At 38.7% G+C, this 11,720-nt stretch overlaps 1 protein-coding gene and 1 long non-coding RNA gene across 7 annotated transcripts in view; both read left to right on the top strand.

Annotated features, from left to right (window-relative positions):
• The first annotated feature begins 6,086 nt into the window (after positions 1-6,086).
• LOC126457876 (uncharacterized) lies at positions 6,087-7,012 on the top strand. Its single transcript, XR_007585540.1, has 3 exons — positions 6,087-6,400; positions 6,559-6,665; positions 6,840-7,012. It is a non-coding gene; the product is annotated as an uncharacterized LOC126457876 (long non-coding RNA).
• A 1,607-nt stretch (positions 7,013-8,619) lies between these two features.
• The window catches only part of LOC126475464 (sodium/hydrogen exchanger 7), a 172,482-nt gene continuing 169,381 nt past the window's right edge, over positions 8,620-11,720 (top strand). For 4 of the 6 annotated variants that reach the window (XR_007586737.1, XM_050103359.1, XM_050103376.1 and 1 more), the window contains exon 1: positions 8,621-8,961. Coding sequence is in view for 5 of the 6 variants with exons in the window: in XM_050103359.1 (XP_049959316.1) it covers positions 8,688-8,961 (274 nt within the window). In the remaining variant the exon portion in view is untranslated. Of the gene's footprint in view, positions 8,962-11,720 lie in introns of all 6 variants that reach the window. The other 2 variants (XM_050103351.1, XM_050103390.1) reach the window with 1 other exon arrangement.

Genomic DNA, 11,720 nt, shown 5'->3' with positions numbered 1-11,720 from the left:
GAGGCCCTAAAATCTCCATTACACTTTTACCCACCTGATAAAATATTACAGAATATCCTAAATGTCGTTCTTCATCTACAAACCCTGGGGAAGGAGATGTAGTTTTGTTGGGTGCCAGGTAACAGGAAACGAAATGTCTCCAGTAAAGGAGACTCCCACAATAAAAAGATCACACAGTTCAGTGTCCCATCTTCCTATATGCTATCATTTCATTGTTGATATACAGTCATTCATTGATGGGAAGAAGAGTGGCTAGAAATGACAGACAATAAGCTGTACATAGTAAAGTCAACAACACAGTTGTGGTGTACCTCTTTCTAGTCACACATATGAGATGGACACTTTCTCACTCATCTCCTTGTAAGTCACAGCCTTATGATGCAACGCATTCGCTCTGACGAGAGGACCCTCCAATCTGTAGAGCTGATGGCGTGCAAATCACAGTAAGAGGGCAACACTAATTTACCTACAGTTATCCTCCATATTTTAACCAATTATGACACAAATGTGCTACAATCTTTACAATTTGTGAAATGTCCAACTTGTTCCCTAAAATTTTAGATAGATGCTTTTAATCTGTTATCTGCATATCTAGCTCATCCTTGCTTTTTGTAAGTGATCTCGCAGCTACATACATCTGTGTAATTATTTTCGCTTGTGTTTTGCTTGACGGTTTGAGAATATCTGACCATATTTTCAGTTTCTTAAAGGATGTGAGGTAGTGCACAATTAGATGGGAAGAGAGTGCTTGCAATTTTCACAAAAGCATCGCAAAGCAACTCGCAATCAGTCAACGTGATTACATCCTAGTTTTTTCCAAGCAACAGTGTGTCTGCGTAGACATTTTCTATTTCTAACAGCAAATTTTATACAGCGAGATCCACCTTTCACTAGTTATAACATACAATGGTTGCAATGTGTGATACAGAAGACAAAAACGGATTTTCGAAATCCGTTTCTCGTTGTCATGTTTGCATGTTAAGGCCTGAAACGGATTTGCTAGCCCAGTAAAATATGTCATCTGGAAAACAGCTGTTCCAGTTTCTGATTTAGTCAGCACAGTTGCTAATTCTCTTCAGTTAAATACTGGAGGCAGACAGCTTCATGCTCAGTCTAATATTTCTACTTTTCTGTCACTGCCAAAAAGTCAGTTAGGCCATATTACCCAAAAAAGTTTAAAAATATGATTTAATCTAACACCCAACAACGTTTCAAAAACAGTTCAGCATTTACATTTTCAGAATCGGTTTTAGAGTGTCTACATGGTGAACCAGAAACAATATAGGAGAATCGGGTTAGATTAGTACTTCTCCTATAGATCATGAATATGACACTTCATAATGTTGCAGAACATGTCAGTTTGGCAAAATATTTTTTTCATGACATAATGCAATTTTTTTAATAATTGTAAAATTACTAATTTATATCTAAATATTCATCTACTGAGCAAAAGCAGTTGTCATTCACAAATTATTTTAATTTGCCTTTAAATGCTGGTTGGCTGTCTGTCAGAGTTTGATGGTATTTGGTAAGTGACAAAAGACATTCATGACACTATAATTCACCCTTTCCTGTGCCAAAGCTAGATTTAACTCAGAATAGAGAATGTAAACCTTTCTCCTAGTGTTGTAGCGATGCACATTGCTATTGCTTCTGAACTGGGATGGGTTATTAATAACAAATTTGATAAGTGAATATACATATTGTAAAGCTAAGGTGAAAATCCCTAGTTTCTTAAGTACATGTCTACAAATTGTTTTGGGTGGGCTTCGGCTATTATTCTGATTAGATGCTTTTGTGCAATGCATACTTTTTCCTTAATGATAAATTAGCACAAAATTTGTCGCCATATGAAAGCAGTGAATGAAATAGTTACATTAAGGTAGTTTACTGGTATGTTTTTCTCCAAAATTTACAATAACCCTAGTAGTATAAGTCGCTGAATTCAAACATTTCAGTACAATATTAATGCATTTCCTTCTATGAAATGTCTTATCAGTGCACACACACACAAAAGTTTTGAATATCTTGTCTAAAGACACTAAAGACTGAATCCTGTTGGTCCCCAGCCAGCCGGGGTGGTCGAGTGTTTCTAGGTGCTACAGTCTGGAACCGTAAGACCACTACAGTCGCAGGTTCGAATCCTGCGTCGGGCATGGATGCGTGTGATGTCCTTAGGTTAGTTAGGTTTAAGTAGTTCTAAGTTCTAGGGAACTGATGACCTCAGAAGTTAAGTCCCATACTGCTCAGAGTCATTTGAACCATTTTTGTTGGTCCCCATTCTTGACTCCCCAGTTTGAGGCATCTGCTGATTTTTGCACATTATGGGAATTGTTTATTTTAGCCTTCTGCATTCTTCCATTTAAATATAAATTAAACCATTTGTGCTCTGTCCCACACATATCGCAATACTTAAGCTCATCTTGAAGAATTTCATGATTTGCACATCAAAAGAACTTGAGAGATCACGAAAAAGTCGCAGTGTGTGATGTTTGGTTATTCAAAGCATTAATATTTAGTCAATGAAAGCATATTTAGGATTTTCTGATTGAAAGCTTTTCTGAAAACCATATTGAAGTTTTGTTAGTAGTGTACTGCCAGATGCAATCGTCAAAGGTCCACAATATTTCATCGAACAACTGTTCTTCTATCATCAGGTGAATATGATGAAATTCCATCAGGACACCTTGATGATGTCAGAACGGTTTTTCACTGAAATATCGTGGACCTCCAACGATTGTAGGCAGCAATACACCTGAGAACCTAGGAAGCGTCATACACACCAAAGAAGCCTCAAATCGCATTTTCTTAGTGCTTTATTTTTACAAACATGTGAAGCTACTCTTGAATACATTAGTTTTTCAAGAATTTTGGATAAAGCTGTACGAAGTGAGATCAGATGGTGGTTGTTGGCATCATACCTAACCCACTTTTTATGCAATGGTTTAACAGTAGCATATTTCAGTCTAGCAGAAAAATTACACTATTGCAGTGAGCTATTAGACAAGTGGCTGAGAATCCTACTAATCTGTTTGGAACAAACTTTTAGTCTCTGTTGGAAATGCCATGAATTCCATAATTTTTTTTTTACTTTTGAGTGAGTTCATTATTATCCTAATTTCAGAAGGAGAGGTTTACGAAATACTGTTTTGGCAGGCCTGTGTAAACATAGTGAACAGAACTTCAGCACATATGACACTGCACTTGCTAGTTCCGAGATAACAACTTCGACCACTTCCTGAAGATTTGGAGGAAGCGTTCGTTGCACTAATTATCTCGTCTTTGATCTGGCATGTATTATCTGCAAAATCTCTACCCCTCACAAACACTTGGAAAACCAAAGAGTGTTTTCAACCCATGGATCGTCCATTTCTTCCCAATCTTTCAAGTCTCTACCACAATGGAAACTTACGATCTGATCTCCTTTACCGGCATTAAAGAATCCACTCACTGAGTTTATCTGGTCGCTGCTCAGTAACTAACAGCCAGCCATCGAAATACGCTAACTTGACCTCATGCTTTCTGTAGACCAAGATGGCCCGTGTTGATGTGGATATCCAGTTTATCCAGAATTGGCGCCCTTCCACTTTAACTGCACTACGGTGCTGGTTCTGGACAGGAATTTGGGCTTATCAAGAAGGCTGGCGTCTATTCTAACTTCATTGATACGTAGTCCCGTTCTATATAGATGTCTTACGAAACATTTCGGGGAGCAGTACTTGTTATTTTAGTCGATCCATTGACTGACCCATTCGTTATGAAGGAGCACAATGGTGACGATCGTCGGGTATTTATAAACGAAGGAAGCAGGCGCTAGCTCCCCTTTTTAGTAAAACGACACACATTTTGTGTGCATAACATAAAACATTGGCAAACAATCTAAACAAGAACCCTAAAAAGTTTTGGTCATATCTAAAATCGGTAAGCGGATCTAAATCCCCTATTCAGTCTCTCGTTGACCACGATGGCACCGAAACAGAGGACGACCGAAGAAAGGCAGAAATACTGAATTCAGTGTTCCGAAACTGTTTCACTGCGGAAAATCGTAACACGGTCCCTGACTTCAGCCGTCGCACGGACGCCAAAATGGAAAATATTGAAATAAACGATATCGGAATTGAAAAACAACTGCTATCACTTAGTAGCGGAAAAGCATCCGGACCAGACGAGATACCCTTAAGATTCTACAGTGATTATGCTAAAGAACTTGCCCCCTTTCTATCAGCAATTTATCGTAGATCGCTGAAAGAAAGTAAAGTACCTAGCGACTGGAAGAAAGCGCAGGTCGTTCCCATTTTCAAGAAGGGTCATAAATCAGATGCGAATAATTATAGGCCTATTTCGCTTACGTCAATCTGTTGTAGAATAATGGAACATGTTTTGTGTTCTCATATTATGACGTTCTTAGATAATACAAATCTCCTTCATCATAACCAACATGGATTCCGCAAACAGAGATCATGTGAAACTCAGCTCGCCCTATTTGCCCAAGAAATTCACAGTGCCGTAGACACTGGCGAGCAGATTGATGCCGTATTCCTGGACTTCAGGAAGGCATTTGATACGGTTCCGCACTTACGTTTAGTGAAAAAAATACGAGCTTACGGAATATCGGACCAGGTTTGTGATTGGATTCAGGATTTCCTAGAAGAAAGAACACAACATGTCATTCTTAACGGTTCAAAATCTGCAGATGTAGAGGTAATTTCGGGAGTACCGCAGGGAAGCGTGATAGGACCTTTATTGTTTACAATATACATAAATGACTTAGTTGACAACATCGGTAGCTCCGTGAGGCTATTTGCAGATGACACGGTTGTCTACAAGAAAGTAGCAACATCAGAAGACTCGTACGTACTCCAGGAGGACCTGCAGAGGATTAATGCATGGTGCGTCAGCTGGCAGCTTTCCCTGAACGTAGATAAATGTAATATAATGCGCATACATAGGGGCAGAAATCCATTCCAGTACGATTATGCCATAGGTGGTAAATCATTGGAAGCGGTAACGACCGTAAAATACTTAGGAGTTACTATCCGGAGCGATCTGAAGTGGAATGATCACATAAAACAAATAGTGGGAAAAGCAGGCGCCAGGTTGAGATTCATAGGAAGAATTCTAAGAAAATGCGACTCATCGACGAAAGAAGTAGCTTACAAAACGCTTGTTCGTCTGATTCTTGAGTATTGCTCATCAGTATGGGACCCTTACCAGGTTGGATTAATAGAAGAGATAGACATGATCCAGCGAAAAGCAGCGCGATTCGTCATGGGGACATTTAGTCAGCGCGAGAGCGTTACGGAGATGCTGAACAAGCTCCAGTGGCGGACACTTCAAGAAAGGCGTTACGCAATACGGAGAGGTTTATTATCGAAATTACGAGAGAGCACATTCCGGGAAGAAATGGGCAACATATTACTACCGCCCACATATATCTCGCGTAATGATCACAACGAAAAGATCCGAGAAATTAGAGCAAATACGGAGACTTACAAGCAGTCGTTCTTCCCACGCACAATTCGTGAATGGAACAGGGAAGGGGGGATCAGATAGTGGTACAATAAGTACCCTCCGCCACACACCGTAAGGTGGCTCGCGGAGTATAGATGTAGATGTAGATTTTGAATTCTGATCCGTTGTCGAATTTACTGTAGGGCTGAGTGGGGTTTGATTTGTGGCCGGTGTTTTGACGCTGTTGAGTAGTGAAGACCCGTTTCGTTCTTCTTAAGAAATTACTGGGACAATAGCAGGAGCTATTAAACTATCATGTCAGACTAAGCATAAAAGCCTATCGTATACTAGCACAAACCAAATTTTAAAACAGCGAATTGTAAATCGAATATTAGCGTTACGGCATAATTTCCTTAGCATGGCAAATTCATTTGTGATTATTTCATAAATTAGCGATATTATCTTACGTGATATAAATTTGCTACATGAGTTTTGAGGGCTATTGAAGCTTTCAGTGGCAGCAAAATTCTGAATATCTATTGCAGTCTGTTAGTTACAAAAAGATGACCATGTATCATGTGGCGATGAGTGGCACCAATAGCAAGTATATCTCCCGAGTAAAGTTCTTTGTAGTGTTGGGCTAAACTGCGATTTTCCGATATCAGTGATTTCTGTGAATGCTACTTTTCAGTATCTGTTATTCTTAACTGTGATTTGTCGCAGTTAAGAGTCGCAGTTAAGGAACCTAAGTCGCGTATCCCTCCGCCACTGCTATTTCTGCTACTTCCGCGATTTCTGCGACTTCTGCGATTTCTGCTACTTCTGCGATTTCTGTGACTTCTGCTACTTCTGCGATTTCTGTGACTCCTGCGATTTCTGCGACGTACCACCGTATGAAAAAGTTACATCTGTCCACACAGAAAATTGCATCTCAACAAATCTGTCATTGGTAAGTATGTTTTACGTTTATTCTTCCGTTGGCTTTAATTTTGTATTAAAGAAACAACTGTGAAAATATTAATAGTGTAATTAATATGTAAGTAGCCGCACAGTACCGTAATAGTTCGTGTTTAGAAAATGAATTCTAACATATTGTTATGTTCATAGGTACCTGAACTACATTTCAGTCACTCAGTAAAGTGATAATTCAAAATATCATTGTCAACAGAGCTGAAGAAATTGTCAGTCTTTAGACCGTTTTCGTCAGACGAGAGGTTAGTTTCTAAGCGTTTTGATGGATTTAATTACTTCAGTGAGATCGTTCTTGCGAATGTGATATATCAAATATTAGCAAATGTGATATAGCAAATATTAGCAATCTACTCTGTCAATTATATTGCTAGTAAAGTGACAGCAAAAATTGTTTAATAATCCTTGTGTTTTTGCAGACGCAGTTCTGACTGATTACTGTTTGCTGTACATATCTATCCACATCAAGGCTGTTGAGAGAGACTCGTGAAGATTCAAGGCAGCTCTTAGAGGATTTGGAGTTTAAAAGTGAAATAATTATGAAATAAGTGTGTGACTGATTAAAGTGTTTTATTGAAGTTGTTGTGCGATTTTAAAGGAATAATAAATGTTAAATACATTGAGTGAATAATAAAAATGTCATTTTCCACATGTTAAGCCGTCCTATACCCGTAATTTTCCGCCACTTATTTATTGGTAAACACTTGTTGGATACCGACGTGCCGCCCCCCCCCCCCCCCCCCTTTCTCACCAATCTTGGTGTGACACTGACCTGTAACATATCCCGAAGTCTACAATATGCATTTTGAGGCTGTTGATAGTGGGAAGTACAGATCTTCCAGTTAAATCAGGAATAGCTTAAGTGCATTACTTGAAAGTGACACAGGAAAAGCTTACTTATGTAGGTGGTAGTAGTGTCGGCAAAAAGTTCTTGTGTGTGAAGTTGCCATGTAGAACACCAGGTGTAAAACTTTTCTCCCGAGTCTTGAACTGTGTCGGAACAAAAGTGAGGCATTCATATGACTGTTTTCATTTCTCTACACTTACACAGATGTCTGAGTTCTGCTGTGTTAACATTGCAAAGTCATGTAGGCATGTGGAGTATTAACCAAAACTGTCATATTGGAAGCAGAATCAAACACATTTGTTACGTTACTTGATATTTTCAGGAGAAAAAGGCAATGTTGCTTCTTATTAATATAATACATTCAGAGTCACAGCAGTATTTGACCAACCATAACTGATGCTGAATGTGCATGTCGTCATATAATATGAAGGGCTTATTTCAATAGTGGTACAAGTCCATTACCTACACTTTTCTGTCTATAATGCTTCTGAAGTTAGCGATCCAAACAAACATAAATAAAGGTTCATCTCTAGCAAGAAGCCATATGCTTGAATATTTCTGGTATCTCAACTGCAGATTTTTCAGCACTCATTTAACTTTACGACTCTATATCTCAAAATTAACAAAAATGGACTTGTACCACTATTGAAATAAGCCCTTCATATGCACACACAGCACATCGATCTCGTGAGGCACAAGGCTCTCATAACGAAGTACGTACGTCGGTTAACAGATGACACTAGGAAAAGTATGTTAACTGCGCTTTTTAGTTGCTACTTGCGACTCTTAGTTGCGATTTGTCACAGAAATCGCAGTTTGACTCTGTAGCGAATAGCGTAGTATGAACTTTGCTCAACAGATGGCAGTGCTAACTGCGCTTTTTAGTTGCTACTTGCGACTCTTAGTTGCGACTTGTCACGGAAATCGCAGTTAGACTCCATAGCGTACCGCAGAGATGGACGTAGTACGAACTTTGACCCACAGATGGCACTGTTAACCGCGCTTTCTAGTTGCTACTTGCGACTCTTAGTTGCGACTTGTCACGGAAATCGCAGTTAGACTCCATAGCGTACCGCAGAGATGGACGTAGTACGAACTTCGGCCAACAGATGCCACTGTTAACCGCGCTTTTTAGTTGCTACTTGCGACTCTTAGTTGCGACTTTTCACTGAAATCGCAGAAAGCAGTGCTAAATTCGACCAATAGATGGCTCACGTCTTTGAATGTGAAATACTACTTGCGACTGCTAACTGTGACTGAAATCGCAGTTAGATTCTGTAAAGTTGCTACTGTGATATCTGTGACTTCTCAGTCACTGCGATTTCTAACAGATACGCGATTTCCTGCCCACCACTAGTTCTTTGGTACCCATTTCAAAATGGCCCTGCTGCAGAGACAGCAGAAGTAGGAGAGAGATTTGATGTATGGTTTTTTTCCTGTTATTGTGATGATGTACAGCGTAGTTACTTGTCCTCTGGCTTATATATTTATTTTATTATGTGCCTTTTCGAGTCCTGCCGAATCTGCAAAAAGCGATATTGAATTAGATGCCAAAGCACAGCATAACCATCAGATTGACAGCTTAAATTTACTTTTGTATACATTCTTACTTACTCTGACAGTGTTAACCATATGGCTGTTCAAACACAGGAGATTTCGATTTATCCACGAGACTGGACTAGCTGTGATTTATGGTGAGTCAATACTTAAATTTTTGTAGCGCAGTAGTCTGTTAGTAAACAGTGTTTGTTGTGGCGCATTTTAAGTGTTTGTAGATGATGTGTCAGACGTTGTTAGTTAACAGTTCGCCAGTGTTTGGTAACTAACAGAATCGTTTATTTGTAGTATGACGACTCTCAAAAGGCGAGGAAATACTCGACACGGCGTTACCTGAAGTCATTGTAGTAGTAACATGTTGAGGTGTCAGCTAATTCACATAAATTGTTTGAAATGTTACCGCGTGTTGACAAAAAATGCCAGATTCTTTAAACGTATCTACTTTTTAAATCTTTTGTTTAAGCTGTTAGTAGTGGCCGTCGTAATAAACAGAAGCCGCTTAATGTCCCTCACTCTGCGTTTAGAGAATTACAAATTTTTCAGTAAAGCTTCCCCCACCATCATGCGTAGGAGTTTTCAAAACCCCGTGCACTTTGCACATTTTATGTTTTGCATCTCCATAAACAAAGAGATGCCCTAAATCCTGACTTAAATATGAGCTGTTAATAGTAAATACCCCAATCTCATCTCGAATCTTTTTTGCCACGCCGTTAAGTTTCTGCAAATCATTGTTACCCCGTGTATTATGTAATTAATTTAATACATTAATAAATGTGTGTAATGTCTGGAAAAAGGAGCACCTTTATTGAGGCAAACAAAATTTTTACTATTGTCTTTATTGTGCAGTCACCTCTGATCTCTTTGCTGCATGGAGCACTCAAGGAGAAAAGAAACATCTACGATATTGCTTAAATGGGGAGAAAGGTGGAGAGTGGGAGTGGTAACTGTAGTAAGAACTATTTGGTAAGATTTAACATTTGAAGAATTACTGTAACATTTGAAATGTACTGAATTTGAGGCTAAAAATGAGCTTTTCAATACTGCAATCACTGAAGATAATTTAAACAGAGGAACATGTGTCTCAGTATACATGGAGTAGGCCTAACAAAAAATAGATAATCAAGCTGAATTTAACTTGTGTTTACATGTACGTCGTATTTTGTCCCCATTGGAAGAATGTTACAAAAGCTACAGATTCGGTTTCAATGTAGCCTATGTTGCTGTTTTCTGATGTTTTACTGTGCACAAGTAAAATGCATCATGCCTATCCATTAGCAGACACTGAAAGTCAGACTAATGGAATTTCACTGCTAAATATGTAAAATGTTTGTGAAACATGGTTCTCTTTGCCTTTCATGAGGAATACTGGTACCACAACTGCCTATCCAGAAGTTGTACATCAAATATACCTTTTTTTATCTTTTGAGGAAGAAGACTGTGTTTGTTTCTCCTTTGAACATAGTTCATAAAGAAATCACCATTGACTAGGATCATGTGGTTAAAGTAAATTGAATCAACAAAGTTACCATTTTTCTAAAATGTAAATTTGAAGATCCAGTTTTAGAATATGCAAGCAGTTACTACAACAGATAATTTTATTTTAGATATATAGACTGCAGATGACTCTTCCACTGACCCAGCAGCTCACCTTATGTATCACATGGTGGCACAGTGCACAGACACCCCCAAGTGGGGTGTTTTATGTTTCACACCATGTGTCAGTAGACAGAAGAACTTCACTGAGCTTGTATTTATATAGTTGAGTTACTTTCAGTTTATTAAGATAATATTTATTGCAGTTGATAATTAAACATTTGTGTAACATAAATTCCTATAAACAGTAGCTGGGAAGTGCTTAATTTTTAAGTGTGATGTCATTAGTGATCTGTGTAGTGTTGACAGGGAAGTGATTGAATTAGTAAATGTTGCATCTTGCTGATATCTGTCATTGACAGCATATTGCAGTAACTTGGTGGTGAACTAATGAGTGACCAGAAACTTACCGCCCATCTCTCACAACCATTTGTTTTACTGGTAGACTGTATAACTCTCTTCCATTTCGGAATTGGTGATACTTGTAGAATGGGCTGTGCCGAGTGGAACCTTACTACACATCCACAGTATATCTTGTGAAATGGGTGTCAGTATGTCTGTTACATTTGGACTGATGATGTTCAAGTCTAGAACAGTAATCTGTAATTCATTGCCTGATTTAAATTGAAATATCAGATCTTCTATAACAACAAAGTGACCTGTTTCTCTTGCATAGGGGCAAATTCAGATGTTGGGAGAGCTGAGGCTGGGATGATACATTTGATACCCCTATTGCTGTGAAGCGTATTTCAGTCATTTATCGTGGAGACTGTGAAATCAACTTTGTTGAATACATTTTGGCAGCATGTTGCTCGGGATGGGCTCTTCATTGTGTTACACAGTTGACAGCTTCAGCTGTGAAGCTATTTTTTGTAATAGCTCACTTGAAAGCTGCAAATAAAGACTCACTTAATAAACAGAGAATAAAACCACTATATAAACATGAGTTCAAAGACGTTATTTTGTCTCCTCACATCTTTACAGGATGACTAGGAACCAGTTTCTCTCTAGCAGTGTAGAACAATCTGCAGAGATATACATCGATTCTGTCCTTATGCGTTTCTTGAGTCAATATTGTTAGTAATCCATATCTATATTCCATGTAGTGTTAATGCACGTTGTGGAAAATGAGCACCCCTGGGCATGTTTGCACATCGGGTTGCCAGTGATTCAAAAAGTGAGCTGCAGAAGTGTCAAATTTCTGTGGCGTATATGATTACCTGTCTGAAGTGGCACTGTGAGTAAATGATACTGGCTATGAGATAACAGAGTTAATACTGGCATTACTTGTACAGCTGCAGCT

This window comes from Schistocerca serialis, chromosome 1 (genome assembly GCF_023864345.2).
Source record: "Schistocerca serialis cubense isolate TAMUIC-IGC-003099 chromosome 1, iqSchSeri2.2, whole genome shotgun sequence".
In the NCBI taxonomy this organism is placed as follows: Eukaryota; Metazoa; Arthropoda; class Insecta; order Orthoptera; family Acrididae; genus Schistocerca; species Schistocerca serialis.
The sequence above is the reverse complement of the archived record's forward strand: the minus strand, read 5'-3'. Positions and strand labels throughout refer to the sequence as shown.